The sequence below is a fragment of the Haliotis asinina genome, chromosome 2, assembly GCF_037392515.1.
Source record: "Haliotis asinina isolate JCU_RB_2024 chromosome 2, JCU_Hal_asi_v2, whole genome shotgun sequence".
In the NCBI taxonomy this organism is placed as follows: Eukaryota; Metazoa; Mollusca; class Gastropoda; order Lepetellida; family Haliotidae; genus Haliotis; species Haliotis asinina.
The window spans coordinates 43,013,898-43,039,186 of NC_090281.1; the positions used below are offsets into that span (position 1 = coordinate 43,013,898).

The window sequence follows — 25,289 nt, forward strand, 5'->3', positions numbered from 1 at the left end:
TTTTAGATGAATGGTATAGCGCATGACCATACGGAAAGGGAAGTGCCGGTAAACAACATGGCCGACTCAGTGACAGGTGCGAGTAAATACATAACAAAATTTAATTTTTCGTAATTTGCTATGGAAGGGATGACAGTTTGTTAGATTTATGAGGAAATATGGATCTAAGAGACGTCTTTATGGAGAGGTACTTGTCGTGCTCATTAAATTCCGACTGTAGGCTGTGCAGTGTTCAGCTTTCGCTCCGTTTATCCCCACATAAATGGTAACACCTCTTCACGTCGAATCACGATTGTACGTGAGGGCACATACCCCTGTCAGTCAAATGCCCATACCAGCAAGCATTACAGTTAACAAACGTCCCAATAGACACATCCAAAATGTTTCAAAGTACATAAATCTCGCATGCTTCTTCGATTATGGTTAGTTCTGTTAAGGTTGGAGTTGGTCAGGGAAACCTGCCGATCTGCCTATAATAGGCAGAACGGGATATTATTTATAGGCAGTTCTGCCTATTTTGTTTCAGGCCAATCGGACTATAGTTGAACTTGTTTCTAATTATTTCACAAACTATCAGTTTCCGCTCAAAATGGTTTTATTTGATCATGTAGATGAAAAGTTAATGGACGTCCTCTGCTTGAAAAAAAATGGGGACAAAATTGAAATTTATGTAATGTTCAGGAAAAGATGTTTCATTAAGAACACAGTCTTTCTTAGATTTTCCTTCTGACAATTAATACTGAATATCTATGTCATTAATTTTCAGTGAAATTTCTCAGAAATATCATATTCCTTATATTTAATTAGCAATTTCCAAACTCCATTATTCTGTAATGAAAATTTTGAATAAAAATCTTTGGACATCAAAACTGGAATCATATTGATGTCCTCATGCGGAAATGCACCACTTCAAATTTATTTGATAAATATCATAATTATAGGTCAATCGGTTGGTTTCCCCAACCTGCTGGTAGAAGTGATATAAATTTTTTTCAGAGTGGTGCCAAAAGTATTCGGACACTTGATGTCATTTCCATAGACTTATATGTTATTTCAGTGTAGTAAAGATAATTTTCATGAAGTGAGTTTAGGATGGATCTTTGTCAAATTTGACAGGCACATTTAAAATCATCTCTGTTCTGTACGCATAATTTCAGTTCAATTCTCCAACCACTAAAAAAACTAATGGCATCACATTTTTCAACGTCCGTGTGGCTCCACAATTGGTCACATTGGTCACCATGTTAACACTGCACTGTGCATGTGTTGATTAAATTGTTGCTACTTGATAAATAAGCAATGGACAATTTTTACTTCCTTATAAAGAGAACAAATGAAGTTTAAAGGGTCATGGATCTGGAGCGATTAATGTTTCTCACCTACTGGGCTACTGTCCACCTTGGCAGAAGTTCAACCTAAAGGTGGGACACCAAGAAGGGTGGATTATCCCTGGCATGTCGTGTTTGATGGTACTAAAGTATCCCAGCAGTGTAGACTTTTTCAGATTTTCTAATGCTTGGATGGTATAGTGACTGATCCAATTTGATCCTATTTCTATGTTTTTAACCTTGATAATTAATCATGTCATGTAAAAATATGATGTCTACGGGTACATAGCAAGCCATTTGTTTTGTATAAGTCCAACAGATTACAGGGCTTTATATTTAAAGAGTACTGAGGGTTGGTCAGACTTTCATACCATAATCATGTGTAAGCAAGGGCTTTTTTAATAATAGTAGCTACACCCCTGGTCTATTACTTATGATAATAAAAAAACACTTTTGATATATTTGAATCAGTAAACTAATAACAATTACTCTACCATTGTTAGAAAATCTTAACAATTTTCTAGGTTAAAAACTGATTATACCTTTTTATCTAAGTGCACAGCATATGGTTAGTAGGATATGTATTTATTATATGACAATGAAGTCATGTATGTGTTGTATGTTTAAAACAGTGTTGACCCACTAGTGTTTTCAGACAGTTAAAATTGCATGCAATACAGTGATTACTTCTCCCTTGCTGTAAGGTGTGTTTGGTGGCATAAACTACATATGTTATTTGTCATCATTTACTTGATTCAATGATTGTCATTTAATGAATTTAATGAACGGGTATAATCAGTGGCAACACCACTCAGATTACCTGACAAAGGTTCCCTTTTGGCATTTCTCCTGTCTGGAAGAAATACTCACCATTATGAATCACGGTCCGATTTGTCAAATGTAGTACAGGTTATGTAATATGTGCATGCAAGTGCAGCAAGGGGGATAATCAGCTGATTTACAAAAGCAAACATTGATCAAAGGATTAACCGATAACCCACTGACTGATTAATTACTTTATGTTCCACAGTGGATTTGTCAAAAGGCAGTCTATATGTGTAGATTTACTAGTCTACACTGAATACACGCTGTTGTAAAGTGCCTTTGTGAAAACAACAGTCTTCCTTCAAGAGATTAACTGCCAATATGTTGATTGATTCTCACTATTGGCTACCTATATTACTTAGAATGGTGGACGTAATACAGTTAGTTGCCAGGTGTGCTATCTTTGGTAACCAATGCGACTATACAACAATGTGAAAAATCTCAAACGATGTATCATTTTTTCGCATATTAGACTGTTAAAAGACACATGACATGGAACAGCTGCAGATGAATGGCCTATCATTCTTTTATGTGGATTTTGATGGATACATTCGTGAACAAGGTAACAGGCTGACATTGTTGCTGTAACTTTAGTCTGTTTTAAATGCAATATGTGTATTTTGTTTTAACTCATTTGTCATAGCATTCAGCAGAATCTGCATGACAGACAACATACACTTGGTCGTGTACAAGAGGTGTGTGAAATATGATTCACATTGGCAATCTATATGTATAGTCATCTTACCTCACCCATAAATGCAGTTTTCTGATTGACTGTACCCTTTTCTGTTATTATTAATGTACCCTGCTGCCAATGGCAGTTCATTCAGTACTTCGTGGTAGTACTTCTCTATCTCGATTAACATTGAATCACCCATGATGCACAGAAATTACCAGTGTTTTGCTAATGTAAATCAATGGAAGGGAGATATCTCTAAATGTGAAAGATATTGCACTTTAAGTACCTAATTTCCAGGCAAACAGTTTCAGACATTTTGAGAAAGCGTCAAGGGTATGAAACTAAATTTGAAGAAAACATCAATTCTAAAACAAAATGTGTGAATTAAAACAGTAAATTTGACATAATTAACACACTGACGCCTGCAGTAAAAACATACCAATTTCTGTCCCTATTGTGGCCATATGATGACTATCAACACTTTGTTCAGTTTTATTTTATGGCACATGGAAGATCATTCTCAGGTTGAAAAGGGAAAAGTTCGCTAAACTGGCACGGTCATCATCCTCCTCCTCCTACATAACAGTCAGAATAATACTAGATGACATAAATAATTAGGTTTTGGAGTTTAGGTTATACTTGGAAGTTGGATATGGGAGTATTTAAAGTGAATGAATGACCTTAGTACTTACAGATAACACAAGCCTTTGGTTTTGGGTTTTTGTATTCTCTATGTTTACTGCAAAGAAGCATTCAAATTGATTTCTTTCACAAACCATTCAGATATTTTGCAAAATTATTTGTCATTAGTTTTGTGTAGTTAAACTTATTCAAGAAATCTGTTATATCAGATATTTAAATGTTCCATAATTTCACAGCATTGTACAGTTAATTGTCAGTTAATTCAAACTATTCTTACCTGTATTATATTAATTGTCATTTAAAAACATTTGTATAATCTTTTTAACATATTAAATGTACATAAAGAAAATGAAATCTTTGATGACCTGTTACCATGTTCTGTGTTAACTTTTGCAGTGATAAGAATTGTAGGAAATTAGAACAAGCTTTTATACTGAGAAGAAATAAAACTGGAGAAACATATTCATTGTATTTCCTGCTCAGTCAGAATTATGTATTTCATTTAATCTTGATCAGAATGTTTTTGAAATGTGCAAGGTGTCCAGGATCAGTCAGTAGTGTGGAAATTTTGTACCATTAATTATAAGAATTAATATCACATATAGCTGGGTGCACATGGCTGGGTTCTATATTTTACAAGCCAACAGTCACTTTTATTTTTACCTCAATCATCCTAATGTAATATACATGGCTGATGGAGTGTTCTGATGTAGCTGGACCTTTGTGATAGCGACTGTTTATCATTTGAGTGTTCGGTATGCACATCGTTATTGATATACATAGGTAATATCACAGTCATTTGTGTTTTGTTTAACACTGCACTCAGCAATATTCCAGCTGCATGACAGCATAATATAGATAGAAGAAGATAGATAGAAGGGGGTTCCCATCATCATAGACTGTCTCCTGGACCCTTGTTGAATATGAGGAGGAATGCACCCAACTCATGTCTAGATTGCTTCAGCTGTCTGGGAAATAAAAACTGCTCTGAGCTCCTTGTAGATTTTATTATCTTTTGTGTATAGGACTGCACGGTATTGCCAGTATAGGGGTATGTCTCAATACACTTTTCAACTGCTACATATTACAATATTTTATCTGACAACCAGTTTGTTGGATAAAGAACATATATGAAATGTTTGTGATTATCTTTGTGGTTTTAATCAAAATCTTTGTTATTCAGTGACAAAACTTCATACCGTAATACAATCAATTGTATAAAGAAGAAAATAGAATCAATGACAATGCAACCTAATTTTAAGATTTCTTTTATATCGGAATACATATCACAGTACAGAAACGTGAATGGCAGTAGATTGCAATACAATAAATATGCGAATACACCGCCCTGTTTGTGCATATTTATATTATTTTCTTATGTATGAGAGAGTTTTAATTTTGAAACTGAATGTCAGTGTAATGAAGGACAATGCACAGGTACATGTGCAAGCTAGCTGTAGATGCAAGGGCTGCTTCCCCAGCTTGCTGACTGAAGACATGAGATGGTAATACCATATGGCAGTCGGATCTCTCACAAGTGTTAAAGTATAGAGTGGTTTTATAATTGTTCACGCAGTAAAACATGAGTCATGAATTTCAACCACTATCAAATGAACATTACAAAGGACAAAAGTTATTTTTGAACTTGAAAGTCTCTTTAAAATTCTTAATCCTGTTGATTTCTATCCTTAATGTGGTAGATTGTTGAGATGACATAGAGATTTTTGTGTGTTCCTTCAGTTTGTCATTGCTCATGCCCATGTCTATTGGATAAATAGCATACATTATTACAGTGGTACCCAGTAGAGAAAGTATGCACGGAATGTCCGCCATTGTAGTGGGCTGGAAAACTGCAGAAATCATGGAACCCTATCTTACAAACAACACTTTTTGTTTACTTAAACTGGTTACTTTATAGGGAATATGATTTATGTCAATGATATTCTCTCAACATTTCCTAAACTTGCAAAACATTGTTGAAAAGGCAGTAAAATTTATGTTTATTATGCGACAACTTCCAGTGCATATGACATAATTTGTTCTAGGGAAAGTGTTGTATGTATTCGTTTACCAGTGACATTATACTGAGTGATCAAAACTAAATGCTATAGCAGTTAGTTGAAACAGTAGTATATGGAACAAAACGTATTCTTACTCATCTACGTGTTCTGCATGTGATGCAGTTGCTTAACACCAACCCATCTTTGATTATTCGTTTTGTCTCTTCCATTACAAACTTGTCTGGCAACATAGTCTTGTTTAAGATGATGGTGTCTCAATCTCTAGTGGGTTAATCTGGTTTGGTGCACTGGCATATTGTCCTTGTCCCTTGTACATGGGCCAGTTTTGTTTGACAGTTTCTGAAAGTCATGGCTGTCATAACTGAAAACTATCATTTCGTGGCAAGGACATCGAAAGTATTTCAAAATATGTGCGATGTCAGAATTGTGACAAAATACTTATAACATTCACTTGAACATGGTGATATTTAAGCACTCTCCTTTGCATATAGTATCAGTGTTTGATAATGTATGTGGCACCACTCTCAGTAGTGAACCACATTATCAGTTTTTGATAATATATGTGGCAATGCTCTCGGTTGTGACTGCATTGTCAGTTTTTGATAGTGTATGTGGCAACACACTTAGTAGTAAACCACATTGTCAATTTTTGATAGTGTATGTGGCAACACACTAAATAGTGAAAATGTTGTTCAGTGAACTCAGTGTGCACACATATGATGCCATACTAATGCTTTTAGAACAGTAGTGAGTTCATCGTTTGCAGATGTTGGTCAGTTTTGTCCTTGTTTTTATCTTGGAAGATCATTTTCATATCATGCATGTGGTTGTGATTGTGTTGAAAATCAGTGGGTATTGTATGTCTGATCTCCAGCTCTGGATGCAAGTATGATGTTTGGATTTAGTTAAATTGTTTGTGGATTATGTTGAGAGTTTAGTTTTAATTTTATGGGAGTTTAAATTGAGATAAGTGAATATGCAAAGCTCAAAATCCATCGATGGAAATTTACTTTTTAAGCTGTTTCAAGTTGAATGCCTTTGTTTGATCTTTTTGGAACACAACAAGAGTTGTTCTCAGAAAACATTATGGACTTGAGAATAACATATGTTTATTGTTGGATGTTAGTAATTCTAAGTTTCATGACTTTATTATTTTGCAGTTACCATGGTTACAGGTGAAGCATGATGATCATTTGTTGACAGTTTTGCTTCACCAAAATGGTAAATCTGATCAACTGCAGGATGGTGCCAGGATAAATTTATAAATGTTTATAATTTGTGAGCAAATAAAGCATGTGGATGACATAAACTGACTGACTGATTGTGAGATGGACGGTTTCATATCTGGGGTCAGGGGTGCATAGCTGGGTCGAGGGTGAAACGTGTGTCAGTGCAACTTACCTCGCTTAGTTCTGATAACAAAGTTACTGCCTCCGTCTGGCAAGTTGATGTCACCGTGGGCCAGCTGTGCTTACACGTGTGACACATTTATCATGGTCACTGTGACTGGAAGTCATTGCTGAATTGGCTGAAAGAGAACATGGTCCTCACTGTCAGGCCATGCTGTTTTGTTGTATGGTTTACTGTAGGCTGACTACTGAGGAGAAAACCACTAGCAGCGATAGTCTGTTGCAGCAAACTTTCATGATAAAAGTTGTCTGTTGTGTGCAACTAATAACTGGGAGATCTCTACAACAAATACTACTGGTCTGGGAGATCTGTACAACAAATACAACTGTTCAGGGAGATCTCTACAACAAATACTACTGGTCTGGGAGATCTGTACATCAGATACAACTGTTCTGGTGGATCTGTACAACAAATACTACTGGTGTTAGAGATCTGTACAAGAGATACAAGTGTTCTGTGAGATCTGTACAACAAATACAGCTGTCCTGGGAGATCTGTACAACAATTGAAGTTGAACTGGCCTAATATATTGGAATACCATCTGTTGTCAAACAAAACTATTCTGGTTTCATAACATATCTGAGTATCACTGTACAATATCAAATTATTTATGTTTCAGAATCTGTAGTCATGGAAACAGTACTAAATTCAATTACAGTTGTAACATTACAACATTCAATTTTTGAAAAACAAAACAATTCTCGTTGAACAGAGAAATAAAAATATCTCCGTATATACAACATAATATGACTATCCGTGTAACCATCTAAGCAGGGTATGAAACTCCCCAACATTTCAGCCAGGGCTGGTTAGATGTAAATTTGCCAGCCATAACAAAACCTTGCCTGCCTAACCAAAATACAAATTTTAATTAATTAACTGTGAAAAATAATTATGATTTAAATTTTCACTTGACTGTCAGGCAGTTGAATTTGAAAAATAACCTGTCCCGGATGGTCAGATAGGCAGGTATTTGGAATGCTGATCTAAGAAATACATAAATTGTGATCTATATTTTGATGAATCTATTGGTACAGGCCAGTCCTTGATGAGAACTCTCAGACGACACCAGATGGGTGTAAATCTGTCACAGATGACTCTGTATGCTTACAATGTTGGGAACCATATTCTGGTTTATCACTGGTAAAGTTTCATGGTCTTAACTATATGTCCAGCTGTTAGGCAGGAGCTCCTTGTGACTGAACTGGTATCTTTTCAATGAAATAGGAGTGGCTATGCATGTGAGGCCACATATGGTTTTTCAGAGTTGCCGCCCTTAGCCATGAAGAGTTCATACCAGTAACTGTGGATTCAGCCAAAGCGGTGTGATAATCACAGCTATTCCACATGGCCAAAACAGATAATAACGCTCATGTCACATGGCCAAAACAGATAATGACACCTGTCACATGGTCAAAACAGATAATGACACTCATGTCACATGGCCAAAACAGATAATGACACTCGTGTCACGTGGCCAAAACATAATGACACTCATGTCACATGTCCAAAACAGATAATGACACTCGTGTCACATGGCCAAAACATAATGACACTCATGTCACATGTCCCAAACAGATGATGACGCTCGTGTCACATGGCCCAAACAGTTAATCACACTAATGTTACAACCCTAAAAGTTGCTGATCGAAACCATAATTTGAAACCATCCATTCAGTGGTAGCCTGCCAAGAGAATAAACACAGCACTGGTGGCTACAGCCATTCATTGATTTCATTCACATATCTAACTGTATTGATGTTTGAGTATTACCATGTTGACAGGGTACATGGAAGTATAGCTGTATGGGTATAGCCTTGCGACTGCAACTGCTGCTGGTGTCTGTTGGCCATTATAAATTAGGGGAATATAAACAGACATCCAGGGTACATCAATCCATGGGACCAGTGAACAACGTATTTATCTTACCGAATACCTAGATGTTAATTTTGAATTGTTGAGGCCCAGGTATTGGATCACAATAAAGAGTATTAGAGTTATCCAGCAGCCCAAATACTACTAACACGAAGAACCAACCAAATTCCCACACTTTAGCATTTCCAGTGGGTAACATGGAAAATGTTACTTGTAAACAGGGTACATTGATGGGCTCAGGCAATCAGAAAATGACATTTATGCGTGAGGTGAGACAGACATTGTTTTATGTCTCTGTGTGCATTTCAGGCCTTTCTACCCAGGTGTCAGAGACAGTGTGTCAGGGGGTTGTAGACGTGTCCACACACACTTTCACACAGCCGGAGAAGGCCATCAAGGGTGTTGACGACATACCTAGGTGGGAGAAGTCACAGGTAGGTGTCAGTATCTCCTCCATATATGGTCGGATCTACTGGGTACCCTCCACCTCTTGTGGAAAGACTATTGTATTGATTGTATTTATAAATATGTACATTTTATGATTGTATTTGTTGTGTGACATGCAATTTTGTATTTCACTGTGTATTTCATATCTATATGTCATGTGACCTGTGCGATGTTAATGGTCCCACATCTCTTCGCAAGTGACATTGTACTACACTGCCATTCACTATACTGTTACTTCAGTTTCTACATAATAACATCTGTTTACTACTCCATAGTGACCTGTATTTAATACCACATAATGACCTATGTTTAATACTACATAATGACCTATATTTCATACTACATAAAGACCTATGTTTACTACTCCATAGTGACCTGTATTTAATACCACATAATGACCTATGTTTAATACTACATAATAACCTGTGTTTAATGGCACATGAAGAGATGTGTTTAATACTATATCATGACCTGTGTTTGTTACCACAAAAAGACCTATGTTTGAGACTACTTAATGACCTCTGACTGTTTCAGGCCTACGGTGACCTGACCGGCTTTATCCTGACTCTGAATGAAGCAGTAAAGGGCAAGAAGATATCTGACACATATCCCGTCTCCAAGGTGGGTTTTGCTGGCACTCACCAACAAGCCTTCTTTTCAAATAACAGACACCCAGACAGACAGACAGACAGACAGACAGACAGACATTTTTATTCAGTCTGTAGGGTCATGGCCCACATTACAGAATAATTTAACAATTTATTTGATTTGATGCTGCTACACCAATAACAGTCATACGCTATTGCCTTGAAAAACTATCCAACAGTTTTGCAGCAGAATGTACTGGCACAATGATAGCCTCTTGCGTGTTAATAGATTAAAAATAGCAGTGCATTTAAGAGAGAAAAACTTGACAATGAACTAAAATGATCTATTGCACTCAGCTGAATGTATGCATGTTTTTACTAATTTTCAATGAAAATCTGGAACAACTTAGTCTGAAGTCTCTCTAGTGGAAAGTTCGGTCCATTCCTGATGTCAGATGTTAGTATGTCTTAAAATGAATTATTTTCATGTTCATCTCTCTGAAAACTGCGATGTGACACTGTTTCAGCCAATACAGAAGATTGTGGGTGTTCTTGAGACACTGTCCGGCTGGATAGATGAGATCCCTCCTGTCGACCAGCCGCAGAGGTTCGGCAATAAGGCCTTCAGGGACTTCTTCACGCGACTGCAGCAGGTACAGTAGCAGTTGAATATGTGTCGGATCCTGTTTATCCTCGTTTTGGGGCACTGTATTACATAACAGAACTGTACTAGACTGTTGATAGGTCGTTTTGTTCCCACAATGACGCCTGTGCTTGTTACAGAATACTGCTAGGCTGTTGACTGAATGTCTCGGGGAGAAGAACGCGCCAGCCATAGATGAGCTCAGTGTCTACTTACTGGAGAGTGTGGGCAACTCCACCAGAATAGACTATGGTACAGGTAGGTCCCATGTATTAACACTCATACAAGCACACACGCACTTGTGTTCTCACATCGTACAGATTGGTCTCAGGTATTAGTACCATGTATATGGATACTTTGTAGAGCTGGATAGTCTAGCATATTGCAGAGCACAATGTGAGTGATTTTTACGCTGCTTTCAGCAGTATTCCAGCAATATCCCAGCAGGGATTCCAGAAATGGGCTTCACACGTACCCATGTGGGGAATCAACCCTGGGTGTTCGGCATAATTAGTGAACATGTGAATCTCTGGGTTACACCACTGCCTGACAGAATATAATGTGTGAAGGGTTAGCATCCTGTCCATAGGTGGTGTTTTCAGCAACAAATTTCAAACCCAGGTCCATTTTTGATGGCATTTTGGATCAGTGTTGTGGTTTTGTTTGAGATAAACATTTGTCAGGCACCAGGCACTATTTATATGGATACATGCATGAAAACACTACATGTTGTTGTATATGTTTTGAAACCAACTTAGTCAAGTTCAACCTGGCAATGATCATGCTATGAAGAATGCTGTGAGGTACAAAAAGTGTGAGCATCAGCAATGCAGCAAAGTGTAGTCACAGTTCACACAGTCCTCAAGTAATGGTTGTTGTCTTCTTTGAGTGGCACGTTTAGAAGTCAGTGAATATCAGATAAGGACAAGCTTTATGAATGAACAACTTTTTTATTCAGTTGTTGGTTGGTGTGACTATATGAAGCACCATTGACAATCTCAACAGACCCTGGTGTCGCCATCCTCACTTGGATAACATCTGCCAGTCTCCTTATGCTGGCGATGAAGGTCCTCATAGAGTGTCTGTGTCCATTCCTGCAGGTTTTAAACAGGAGGATATGGAACTTGAACGTGGCATCCAAGACAGTCCCAAAGATGTTCTATGGAGTTTTTATTGGTGCGTGGTAATTTGTAAAAAATGTTCTGCCAATGGGAGATGACGGCTCGAGTATGGCGAGGTCTGACAGTTGGATCTCAGTACTTCTTTGTTGAGAATGTTGACCACTGGTGTCACAGGTAGTGTTATGAGCTAAAACACCAGCCCGCATCAGTGTTGAACCACCACCAGTGGGTTCCAGTGCATTGATCATCTCCTGGTGATCTGACTTGATACAATGTATATATACACAGCCGTTGCTAAGTAGGGTTTAATGGTCATCAGACCAAAGAACTCTATCCCATGTTCTCAAGTTACAGTATTCTAGGATGATTCTAGGTATCCTGCACATCCCAAACATTCCTGTCTGTGCCTGTCTACAAGGACAGGATGTCTGACTGGACACATTCCCTCAGACCAGCAGCCCACAGTCTCCTTTTGATGGTTCTGGTGGAGAGTCAGACTCACATTCCCCATTGCCAGTGCTGTGGGTCATGGATTACAGTTTGGCAAAGGTCATCACAGTCATATGTCTTCAAGGTCTTGGATGAACTTTTACTTCACCAGTGGTCTCATGCTTCCTCACAATGACTAGTGAGGGAGTGAGTTTAGTTTTAGTTCACACTCCACAGTATTCCAGCTAGGTGGCAGCACTCTGTAATTAATCAAGTCTGGTCCAAACAGTCCAGTTATCAACAGCATGATCATTGATCTATGCAGTTGGGATATGATGACATGTGTCAACTGAGTCAGTGAGCCTGACCACCCGATCCCATTAATCACCGCTTATGAAAGTCAATTCTGATCCGGATACTCACATGTTCACAGGTTGACTAAAACCAGTGTGATTGATGTTCGAATTAGCGCAGACGTTTATGCAATATATCCCTGTGTCATTCCTGCCAATGCTTTGCCAACAAGTATTTTCTGAGAGAGTGTGTAATGTCATGTCAAGAAAAGTTCATTATTTAATACTTTTCATTTTTTAAATTGGTTAAAAACATTGTACTAACATACTGCAATTATGAAGTATATACCTGCTTTGCCCTTGGATTCAGGTGGTGTTTAATATATGTTCTTGTGTTTTTATATGTGTCTATTGTATCTTGCTGAGTTTTTGTTGTTGTTGTTGCAGGTCATGAGTTAAGTTTTGTAGCTTTCTTGTGCTGCCTGTACAAGATAGGTGTGCTAACAACAGATGACTACGTAGCAACTGTTCTCCGAGTGTTTGAGAGGTGAGTCACATGTTGTAGTAGGAAGGTGAGTCAAGTGTTGTAGTAGGGAGGTGAGTCACATGTTGTAGTAGGTAGATGAGGCAAGTGTTGTTGTAGGGAGGTGAGTCACTGGTTGTAGTAGGTAGATGAGTCAAGTGTTGTTGTAGGGAGGTGAGTCACATGTTGTAGTAAGGATGTGAGTCACATGTTGTAGTAGGGAGGCGAGTCAAATGTTGTACTAGAGAAGCAAGTCAAATGTTGTAGTGTGGAGGCGAGTCACATGTTGTTGTAGGGAGGCGACTCACATGTTGTTGTAGGGAGGCGAGTCATATGTTGTAGTAGGGAGGTGAGTCACATGTTGTAGTAGGGAGGCGAGTCAAATGTTGTAGTATGGAGGTGAGTCAAATGTTGTAGTAGAGAGGCGGGTCAAATGTTGTAGTGTGGAGGTGAGTCACATGTTGTAGTAGGAAGGAGAGTCACATGTTGTAGTGTGGAGGCGAGTCAAATGTTGTAGTGTGCAGGTGAGTCACATGTTGTAGTAGGGAGGTGAGTCACATGTTGTAGTAGGGAGGTGAGTCACTGGTTGTAGTAGGTAGATGAGTCACATGTTGTAGTAGGGAGGTGAGTCAAATGTTGTAGTAGGATGGTCTTTTCTTGATGCTTTTCTTTGAATGACGCGTGTCAGTGTGTGTTCTTTGTTCAGGTATATGGAGTTGGTACGCAAGTTACAGAAGATATATCGCATGGAGCCAGCAGGGAGCCATGGCGTGTGGAGCCTGGATGACTACCAGTTCATACCATTTATATGGGGAAGTTCCCAGCTGCTAGGTAATCAGCCAGAACAGTTTGTATACTAAAAGCATAAGCAGCTTAAGTTCAATGCCAGTCCATCAGTGAAAGGCAGATAACAACTCAAATAATAATAACTACAAATCTGTAAAACCAGCTTAAGTTTGGACAATTTCAGGCAGTGTAATTGTAACCACTTTAAGGTGTCAAAAGGTAGTGATTGTCGTTTTTAGGTTTTGGGGTACTTTCCATTGGTGATAGGTCAGGGACCTTACAGGATACCAAGGTCTACACATACATGACCTCTGTTTCAGGGCACCCCAGGATCCAACCCAAGTCCTTCCCCAAGCCAGAAATTAGCGAACACTTTAGTAAAGACTTTATGTTTCTAGGATGTATCAAGTATATTAATGAGGTGAGCTTACAACCATATCTACAAGGAAAGAGGAATTAAAAAGGCATCAGCACTGACTTCTGGCGGCCATATACATGAACCTATTCGTGCCTGTTTAGTTGGAACCCATGAAGCTCCAGCATAGAACTGATCTGCAGTAACCCATGTTTTAAGTAAGAGGCCACTAACAGGGTCAGGTTCATGGACTTGCTTGATTGGAGAAGTCTGGCTGTAGAATAATCCAGGCCAGGTGTCACTAATGTTGACATTTTGTGTGGCAGAAGAGGGTGTGGGGCTTTGGGAATACAGTCAGGCCGCATTCGTCCGGACCCCAATAATCCGATTCCCAAGATATCCGAACAGTAGCTAGCTGTAACCAATCCTGTTTACTATATAAACTCATTACCTGTTGATTCATTAATCTCATGCTTCACTCTCCGTATCCAGACGTTAATTAGCAGTGACAGATTAGCTAGTTACACATGGTTTTGCTTCATTAATCCAGCAGTAGATCAAAAAGGTTCGGATAATAACCTTACCTCGTGAGCACCTGTGATTAGTGCTGGTCTTCATCAGTTGACTTCAATGGTAATTGTTAAGTGAGGTGACACTTCTGAGTTGAGCATGTCATTAGTTTGTGATTTTAATTGGTTAACAAGTTTCACTTTTCTAGTTTGAGCAGTACCTGTCATGTTTCCTGGATGTATGAAATACCAATTGAGTCAAAATGAGATCAGCTGCACTTGACACATGTCAGTCACAATGGCAAGTCCCGCCCCTAAGTGTAAATGATGTGAAATTACTGCCGCACAAAAAAGAGAAATTTGTAGATACAAAGAGAGAAATCCTAAAGCCAGTTTTGATCTGGTTAGTAAACATTTTGGTCATGAATTCGGACACTCAATCGACAAGAGCACAATTTCGGACATTTGGTGTAATAAGGAAAACCTTAACTGGGGCAAGAAATGCTAAACATAAAAAATTAGTGGAGGCTGTTTATGTTTGGACAAATGAAATGATCAGTAAGAACGCCTGGGTCAGTGATGATATCCTGTTAGAAAAGGCTAAGAAATTTGGAAACAAAATGGACATTCATGATTTTGGCATTGTATGCATTGACTGTTTGTCATGTTAATATTCAAGCTGTTATGTCTACAAACTGTAATAAAGTCATTTGACACATGTATACGTCCATATGTTCTCGTTTCAGTATGTCAAAGGGAAGTAACTCTACTGAGGTGGTGTTTGTTTCAGTAGTCCGTACGTTTCACTATCTGAGCGTTTTTGATGAAAAACAGAAGTGTCCAGATTAACACGGCCTGACTGTATGTCGTCTAACAAGGAAATAACATCTAGTTGTGGCAGGAACACAATGAGCGTTAATGTGATTTGTTCATTACAGGTTAAGACAGGACCATTTCCTGAACATTCAAATCAGCTATGGAATATCAGTGGTGTAGGCAAGTGGGACAAAGTCAACTCAGGACTAATAAAGATGTACAAGGCAGAGGTGAGTTGTCAGTGCAGAACTAATAAAGATTACAAGGCAGAGGTGATGTGTCAACTCAGGACAAGCAAAGATGTGCAAGGCAGAGGTGACTTGTCAACTAATGACTTGTAAAGATTACAAGTTAGAGGTGAGTTGTCAACTCGGGACTAGCAAAGATGTACAAGGCAGAGGTGAGTTGTCAACTCAGGATTAGCAAAGATGTACAAGGTTGTTGTCTATTTGATATTGAAGGCAGAATGAGGTAGATGTTTTGGGTTATCCTGTTTCGCAGTTACTAAAAAGTTCACAAGCTCTGTCCCAACTGAAAACTGATATAAAGAACTTTATACCAATGAGTATCAAATAACAATACATGCTTCACAATGTGAAAAGTTAACCAAAAATATAAGCATATTTAAAACACAATTATCATTTATTCATGACATATAATATACATTTCTGATTATGAAAAAACAAAAAAAAATTACAAGCATACAATCACTAATAACAAGTGCAATATTTTGCACTTGGGTTTACTTCCCTCGAAATAAGCACCCAGCAGACCAAACCTGGTCAGAACCAGTGGGTGTGCACTATAGTATAACAAAGACTTTCTTTGGCTGGTTCATTTGCAAATAACCTCAGAGCTCTTTGTTTATGGTGTATAGCCAGTTAGGTGTTATGTTCAAACATCATTTGGTCAATGACTGAAGTTGTGTATTGCATATTATCATGAGCAGATAGGCAGGCAGATACAAAGATGTCAATAGAACAGAAATTTAGAGGCTGCTTGTCACAAGCAACATTTTTTTCATGTAACAAGTAGATTATTTACTATTTGTTGTTGGTGTACACAACCACGATTAGACTACTCTTGCTTACGGCCTTATAATCTGGGCATCTCGCTTCAAGTTGCACAAATGTATTCACTATGCATGCACTATATTTGCAGTGCAGCACAGCAATTTGAAACCAATTGAATTTAATTTTTTGATAATTTATGAACAGTAAAGCCATATGGAAAGGTATCAGAATCAGCCAAGTTTTGCATGGCATGTAAGTCTTAACTGGATGTGTCAACACCTGTCGACAGGTGACATGAGTAAGTCTGTCTCAGCATGTAGTGTACTTCCTCTGTTGCAGGTGCTGGCCAAGTTTCCTGTCATTCAACACTTCATGTTCGGGAGCTTGTTAACACTTCAACCTGTTAAATGATGTCCTCTGCAGCTGTCGTGAAAACATAATGGTAACCATGGAGAAATGACAACTCTTATACAAACAATCGGTGTGGATCACATACCATATGTCACAGGTATATCAATATCATCACTGTGGTCAGGACTACCGACAGAGCTCAGAGTGAAATGGTTCATGATCTGTAAGAGTTACCTCCCTTGAACTGTAGTGCTCAGTGCTAACCTGATGTCGATGATCACGTTAAATAGACCAGAAAACAGCAAATTGTTTTGCTATAATTCTATAAGTGATCAAGAATAACCACATACTGTCTGATTTGATATTTGAATGAAATTATTTTTTAGATGAACATTCATCATCCCTCCTTGTCTTATTACCAAACAACTCACCTATTTTTTTGGTTTTGCATACATACGGAAAATAGCACAAGCATACTTCTTCTAAAGGTTTTTATTTGAAAAACGAGAATATTACAAACATTTAATAAACAGTTTGGATGGAAATATTGTTATTCATCGTGTGCTGTCATATTCTGACTGACACAAAAGTAATGTCAGCAACTTTCTCCAAGGCTTTCCTAGTTCTACTCCTCTTCAGCTCTGCATCTCGTGAAGTGTCAAGTTCTTCAGTAGCACATGCTTGTTATAAGTAGCGACCAGCAAGATCAAGTGGTCAGGCTTGCTGACTTGATTAATGCTTGTTAATTATGTAGATTGATGCTCATGCTGTTGATCACTTGATTGTCTCGTCAAAACTTGATTATTTACAGACCAGTGTCACCTAGCTCTAACTTTGCTGAGAGTGCGCTTACAGTGACCTGACAAATACAAATGTAGTTGTTTTCAGTGCCACCTACTTGCTGTATATTTCAGTTATGAGGAAGCAAGATGAATAATTAATAGTCCTTCTGAGTTTGTGATGACCACAGGTTATTAAATTTCAAGGATGGCTGTCATTCTGCCTTTGCTTTCTCTGTTTCATACTTGATTGTAATGATACAGAATTCGTGAATAGCCTTAAGGTGTAACGCTCACCGCAACATATGGGTAAATAACCCTCCCTCCACTGATGACTTGACACAAATACATTATCCTTTGGGGTTACACACTAGAAATGGGCTTCACAGGTGTCACCCATATGATCGATGATCATGTTGTTGACCACTAGATTGTCTGGTCCAGACTCGATTATTTACAAACTGCCGCCATATAGCTTGAATATTGTGGTATGCGGCGTAAAACTAAACTCACTCACTCACTCCATGTGATGAGCAAACTCTTTCACCACTAGGCCACCCCAAGGTCCACAAATGAGGGATAATTCAGAGACCAAGAAAATCCTGACGGAGCAGGAGGAAAATCTAGACTTGCTTCATTCTGGGCTTTTGCCTCACAGAAAGGTGTGGGCAGAAAGGAAAACGAACATGGTCTGGTGACTGTGAGACAGACTAATCACCTCCTAACTACCTATACGAGTCAGTTCCTGGCTTAGGTCACTCAGCTCCTTATATATATGGGCATGGCCACGTATCCTATCCTCGCCTGCTCTCCAGGCAGGATTACACACCCATGTTTGTGGAGCAGCATATGTGGAAGGTGACCCTGTTATTCACTGATGCAGAATCACAGTAACAGAGACAGCAAGCAACACTGACAAGACTGTGGGATGCCTGTGCTATGCTGGTCACAGACAGGTGTCGCTCACCATACAGGGACATATATTACTGATTCGTGCAAATATCCACAATGTGTTTTGTGTAAATAATACTCAAAATTTTACAAACATACTTGTATCTTACCTTGCATAGCAGTTTGTGACAGATTCTGGTGGGTTACAAGAAAGTAACAATCAATTATGCGCTGGAAGAACAGTCAATTATGCGCTGATATAGGTCGCGGGAATATTGCGTTCAGTGTAGCTGGTCATTTTGGACGGATGGCGCAGCTCTTCAGAGTCGAGTCCCATGATTATGTAGAAGCCTTTTATCGAACCCTGAACTGACAACTCATGCGAGTAGATGTCGATTTTCATCACTCCCTCGGTCACATATTGACATGTTTCATGGGTTCTTCTGTGGAAGCAGTCATGCTGATGAAACAGCAAACTTACAGTCACGACGAACTCAAATCAACCTCGAATTTCACTTCGTTAAGCTGTAGCTCGTCATACGCATGCATATCTACTGAAGTATACTGTTACTTACCGCTGTAAGTGGTCGGGACTAATTCGTTACATCAGTCAATTCGCTACAGGCATAGTTTGCTGAAGTTCTTAACATGATTAACCTGCAGGGATGATGAAAACGAACCACTTCGATTTGAAACGTAATTTCAACCGAAATGACAACAGAAAACTGAATAGCAACTGAGAATTTTCTCAGTCTATCTCACAATCCCTAAACCACATTATTGTCCTTACTGTCTAGCCCTCCCTGCAATGCTAAAGCCCTACATGAAGTAAGTCTAAGATTTCACATCTCACTGGGCTCCTTTCCAGTTTAATTTAAATGGGTTTGTGAGTGAATGAGTGAGTAAGTTTAGTTTTACTCACTCAGCAATATTCCAGCTATGTGGCGGCGGTCTGTAAATAATCGAGTCTGGACCAGACAATCCAATAATCAACAACATGAGCATCGATCTGCGCAGTTGGGAACCGATGACATGTGTCAACCAAGTCGGTGAGCCTTACTACCCGATCCCGTTAGTCGCCTTTTATAGCAAGCATGTGTTGCTGAAGGCCTATTTTAGACACACACACACACACACGACTTACTGATTATTCCCAATATCCATCTGAATATTCTGCAGCAAGGCATATATACTGATGGACACAAATAAGGGAACGCGCGATAGCTCCCATTATCTACTCCCAGATTTATGGGGTTATGTGTTACTCTCAAAATTGTAACTACATGTATTCAGAGACTTAGCGTTTGTCTAAATGTTTCTCTACTTAGTTTCTGCAAACTCCCACCCACGTGTCCAAAGTGTGATTGAGGAAGGGAACACGGAATTAACTCGCCACAAGGGAACCCAGGGGTCAGTCAGTACTGTCCCGTTATCAGTAGTCAGGAAGCCTAGCAATGCTGGTCACCTTGACGTCATCTGGGAAACGCTGCCTGTTACATATATCCGTGGATGTTATTTTAAGAGCTGAAAGTCGACTCATCCCCGTCTAACTGGAGCCCTAACTCAAAACTTTCAACGTTTTCTCTTTTCAATGCCAAATGGATAGAATTGTGTGAAACCCGTTTCTGGTGTCTCCCGCCCCGGCATGATATTGCTGGTGTGATGTTAAACGCGACGTAAAACTGCACTCACTCACTCACTTTCAGTCAGCTGAGAGACGATGAAGTGTCAACCAAGTCAGCGAGTCTGACGACTGGTTAGTCGCCTCTTACGACAAGCAATGGTCATGGGCCTTATAACCGTACAAACCTGCATGTCCTAGGAACCATAAAAACATGTGGATCCTGATCAGAATGCGCAGACTCTATATGTAACAACTCTTAATTATTAGGGATAAAACATCTGTCGGCGATGACGACCTGCAGAAAACAAAACCTGTGGGCCCGACCATAATTTAGAACGCTGGTATGAGTTACTGAAGGCCCATTCTAATTCGGATTACAGAAAACCTTATCAACATATCATGAAATCTAGGGGAACTGAGGACGGGTCGGGGTTTTGTTCTCAAGACGTTACCACCGAGAAAATTCAATTAGAGAAATTGCCTTTTCGATGAGTGTTGGCTATGTTTTTCAAACCAAAACTTCAAAGATTTTAATTGAAAATTCATATCATATATCAAAATCATATATACAGACTGAGAATCACATATATAGATCGAGAACCCCCAAGAATAGGTCCCTAGTTAACAAGTAAACAGTTCTTGCAACAACACATCCTTCGTCGCCATGGCTACAGGTAAACATTGTCCCCGGCCATGACTTGGACATTATGTTCAGAGGACATAGCTGAGCAGATCAATGAATCCACATATACTGATATATGGCCCACTATCGACATTTTTCTTTCTACACGAATTACTGTAATAATTGCACTCTTTTGCACAACATAAATTCTGATAAAAATATTGATTTATGTTTAATATTTTTCTGCCGGTTAAATTAATATTGTATAGATACACGTGAGTATACCTCGTGGAAAATTGTTCACAGTACGAATGTCCTACATTTCGCTGACTGATTTATTTTGTGATATAGTGCAGCATTTTAAGTCGCAAATTACCCACATGAAGATCCGTAATGCATAAGAATAGCGCCAAGACATCACGTGAAATGAATTGTCTCCCTTTGACTAGATATTTGCTACAGATCGCCCGAGCAATGACTGGCACATTACGACACGGATATACCCGACCCTCTGTGCGCACTGGGGCCTGCGTAATAAACCTTCCTTCACAAATTTAAGATAGTTTGTTACTACTGAAACATTTGATCAAGGATAGTTTCTAATCCTAGGTTTTATTGATGCTCCAGCTCTATTACCAATTTCTCGGCAATGAACACAGGAAATAGAATTCACACATTGTACACATGTTGGGAATCGAACCCGGAGAATTGAACACCACTAGCCCACCCCACTGCTCACTGTATAAACATACCGAAGAGTGATGTCATGAGCAACATACCACGTTGGAAACCCGGCGTGGAGGTGGTGTCTGGTTTACTGAAACATGCACCACGTCTCATACCGTTAACTACATGCAGAGCATCTCAAATCTCTCGATGTACCATTGCACATGGGGCGTTGGAGTGACCCAATGGTTAAAGCGTTCGCTCGCCACGCTGAAGACCCAGGTTCGATTCCCAACATGGGTCCAATGTGGGAAGCCCATTTCTGGTGTTCCCCGCCGTGATATTATTGGAAATTGCTACAAGCGGCGGACCACCACACTTCACTGCACGTTGAGTCGTGAGAATCGTCATTATATATTCCGCATGTACCACACAGTAAACGACCTCCAAACAAATGTATCATCAAAAGCTGTCTATATACACATCTTTATTACTGTCAATTCAGTTCTAAGCATCAAAATGCTGATACTGATTGGATGTGTGCGTTGTCTATATCATGTCTATTGCATGTCGACAGCCGCCTTCCCTGATGCTTATCTAAATAGCAGTATCGGATGTCAAGTTATTTAACGTAGTTGATGAAATTATACTGTGTATAAACAGTTATTATATCGTATATGTGTGCCATGATCAATGATAGCACATAAATATGGAAGTTAATATTCACAGTGTGTGGTCTCCTTTAATGCTGGTTCTATACTGATATATTACAGAAATTCGTTCACTGCGTGGCCACATAATCGATAATGAGATGGACATTATAAGTTGTAGCACTGGTATGGCCAACAGAATATTGACATGGTCCTATCAATGGCCGCTAGTGCAGTCCAGCTCATTGACTCTTCTGTCCTTCCTTGCAGCAGTGGTGTGATCGATATCAAACCAGGATTTGTCCCCGTGACCACCAGATGCCCGAGGGGTTGTTAACTTGGAGGTGGGGCCACGAGATGTTGAGGGTCATCGCTGGGTCAGCCAATTAACATCCAGGTCAGCTTTATCGTGTTTGAAAGGTATCGAGTCGGTACAAACACGCCCGTCTCAAACAGACGCTAACAAGACACCAGATAAACGCTATCAACTGTTGACCAAAAGCAACTGTAATGTAACGTGTCAAATTCACAATTACGTGATAATAACATGCTGGACGCGATAAATGATTATAATCAACAGAAGAGACATCTTCTCGCTTCTTAACAAAGTAAGCATTATGACTTCATACCAAACCCATTCTATGAAGACGTATAAGAATGTCGCATATGACACTTATGCAATTCCTGTAACGAAACGATACACTTGGTAATATATAAGTCATGTGACATTTGCATGAAATACTGCCTAGTCATGCAGAGTGATGTCAATTTCATCCTGTGATCGCATCGACGTCGGTTCTTATCAGTCCAGCAGGGCACTCATTGATGACCGTCACATATGTTGTAATCTGTGTTGATTGCCGGATTAGTGACAACGCCTGTGGAAAGAAACATGATTAAGCATTTTCCTGATCGTAAAAATTACTTGTTAGTACCATTTCATTGTTCCATCACAACTTTTCTAGTAACATGTCAACCCTTTTGTGGAGCTTGTGTCGACGCTGAATCGGAAGTGCTGGCCGTTCCTTAAAATTAACAAATGAATCATAAACTCAGTCGATACTTGATTCAATAATTCGCTGTAGCAGTTAGTACAAATATGTTGTATCACCAATCCCGCGACAAGCAAGCTGTTTGTGCCAAGCCCTGTCGTACTGATCGATGAGGGTCAGGTCAGCTGCCGTCCACGGTCAGCCAGCTAGGGGATGGCCGGAGTGAGACGGCGGTCATGTCGTGACGCAGGTCGACCGTAGTATACTCTGGACACGTCGCGGATCGATACCGTCGTATTCAGGACCTGCTGTGTGACAGGTTCTACTGACTACCCTGAGGGACACTGGTCATTTCTTCCATCTTGTAGCAGGGGTTTGCGTGGGAGGTGTCTCTTCATGCGTGCGTCAGTGAGTGAGTGAGTGACATATCGGTCATTTCTCATGTTATCAATATGTTTCAGTGTATACAATATGTATCAGTGAAATCAAGCAGACCGGAGCAAGACATTTATTTTTCTTATTTTTATTTATTTATTTATATATTTATTTTGCTATTGGGTTTACCATGTTGCTGAGGTTGCTTCAAATAGTGCTTCTACTCTGTCAGCGTAATGGATAATATCCATCCTATCTCCTGTAATTAAATGGCTGCCAAACACATGACGCATATAATATTTGTTAAAAATATAAAATTCTTAAACTATTTCAATATCTCCCAATAAAGATATTGTTTGCAGATAATTTAAGTGTATCTAAATTTAGTGTTAGTGAATTTAGGAAATGTAACTAGGTTAAGCAAACCTCACATTGTATAGAAAAAAGGCCCCATGTGAATACCTCTTCTTAAAGAAAAGTTAAAAAATTGTGCAATTCATGCTTCCCTTAGATCCTAAAATCCCAGTGTCTCACGATAATGTCACGTATATGGTCACGATTACATCCCTGTCAAACATCTATATCCGTTTAGTCAAACAGTTTCTCAGGTTGTCATTTTTTAGCACTGAGCTCTATGTGCTAATTTCCCCCGTGTTGCTTGTGTAGATTACAAGCACATAACGTACATCACATAATCACATGGTTTCGTTAAATTATTCCCGCATCATATCCGCATCTACGTTTGACGTTACATTAAAATTTCTCCGCACAAATTTGATGAAGTTGGCATCGACTACGCGACAAGCGGCTGCATGCAGCTGGGGTCACGACCTTTGTCACGTGACCGATTCCTAGGGCAGGTGCATGGCCCGGTCATGAGATCGTGAACAAAAGCACGGCATATTTTCTGATGTTGTGAATCATAGTTTCATTGTGATCAGAGCCGAAAAAATATCTCTTTGTGTCCTTATGTTGAGGGCAAGGTCTTCACGTTTCCATTTTGTAACAAAATTGTACATTGAAGTGGATTAAGGTTTCATTGAAATTAAGGAATGTATCGAGTATGTAAATTTAGGTCCGCGGTCAACAATAAATGCTTATCGTGCTACCTGTAATTATCCTTTGCATCTTTTTCATTCAATAATATATAAAAACTGCAAGTATGAATTAACACATTTAAGCAAGCCAAAACAGGAAGATTATAGTGCGAACAGAAAACATGGAGTTATTAAGCTTTTAGCGGATTGGTCTTACTGCAGAAACACGTAATGAACATGTGTCACCACAATTAATCACAAACACTCTTACGAAAGTGGGAAGTTCCACAGAACGAAAATAATACCAACGTGAATGACGCATTTACACAGAAATCCAACGGAAAGCCCCACACTCAACTAACGCGAATGGCCCGACACGCGAAACCACGAGAGGTTGTTCTATTTATAGCAAGTTGTTCTATTTTAAGCCACCCAGTTAACCGACCGAAATCCGGGGAAAACCGGGCTACGATACACCGTTCTAGTTTGGTCTGCATTCCTGGGTGTCTTCTGACGCCAGCTTAGGGTAATATGAACTTGGAAACCGTTTATTCCTGGAGGGCGCGAGCTTGCGGCGTGAATCGAGCAGGCATGAAATTCCACGGGAAAATCAGCGATGAATTACGCGTGGAAACGCTGAGTCAATGGCTGTGTGATATACACGCGAGATATGGTAACTCGTGAGGAATCAGCATGCGATTTGAACATACAAATGTATTTTCAGTCCGAGTTACACGGAAGTAACAATGCAGTCAGTAAGTGACAACTGTTATTTAAACATGCATGTACTAAAAATATTAATTAAGCATTCAAACTTGCGCTTGTCGTACCATACCATATTCGGAACAAACCTCAGCCGATAGAATAAATAATAAATTACTTATCTTGAATTAATACTCATTGTGAATTAATGTTGAATTATCTTTTTAGGTTTGGTGACGCGCAATGCCATTTTGCAACATGCTCATTCAGTTATTAAAAAAAGATTTGATTATGAAAT

At 39.2% G+C, this 25,289-nt stretch overlaps 1 protein-coding gene across 7 annotated transcripts; it reads left to right on the forward strand.

The window, feature by feature from the left end:
* The first annotated feature begins 15 nt into the window (after positions 1-15).
* On the forward strand, positions 16-23,384 carry LOC137273741 (serine/threonine-protein phosphatase 2A activator-like). 7 transcript variants are annotated; one of them, XR_010956153.1, is made up of 11 exons: positions 16-76; positions 9,090-9,214; positions 9,762-9,848; positions 10,342-10,467; positions 10,598-10,715; positions 12,748-12,847; positions 13,530-13,654; positions 13,930-14,030; positions 15,412-15,646; positions 16,642-16,744; positions 22,156-23,384. XR_010956153.1 is itself a non-coding variant. In XM_067806559.1 (11 exons), the coding sequence occupies exons 1-10, from the start codon at positions 58-60 to the stop codon at positions 16,711-16,713; spliced, it is 981 nt and encodes a 326-aa protein (XP_067662660.1). In that variant the 5' UTR covers positions 35-57; the 3' UTR covers positions 16,714-16,744; positions 22,156-23,384. The 7 variants fall into 7 exon arrangements, 5 of the variants coding, with proteins under 5 accessions (XP_067662659.1, XP_067662660.1, XP_067662662.1 ...); XR_010956154.1 differs by having other exon boundaries at positions 35-76; positions 22,159-23,384; XM_067806559.1 differs by having other exon boundaries at positions 35-76; positions 15,412-15,519.
* The last annotated feature ends 1,905 nt before the right edge of the window (positions 23,385-25,289 follow it).

Coding starts and splice junctions, on each gene's coding strand:
- LOC137273741 (XM_067806557.1), top strand. Junction 9,849..10,341: donor ACACATATCCCGTCTCCAAG/GTGGGTTTTGCT, acceptor ACACTGTTTCAG/CCAATACAGAAGATTGTGGG. Junction 10,716..12,747: donor CAGAATAGACTATGGTACAG/GTAGGTCCCATG, acceptor TTGTTGTTGCAG/GTCATGAGTTAAGTTTTGTA.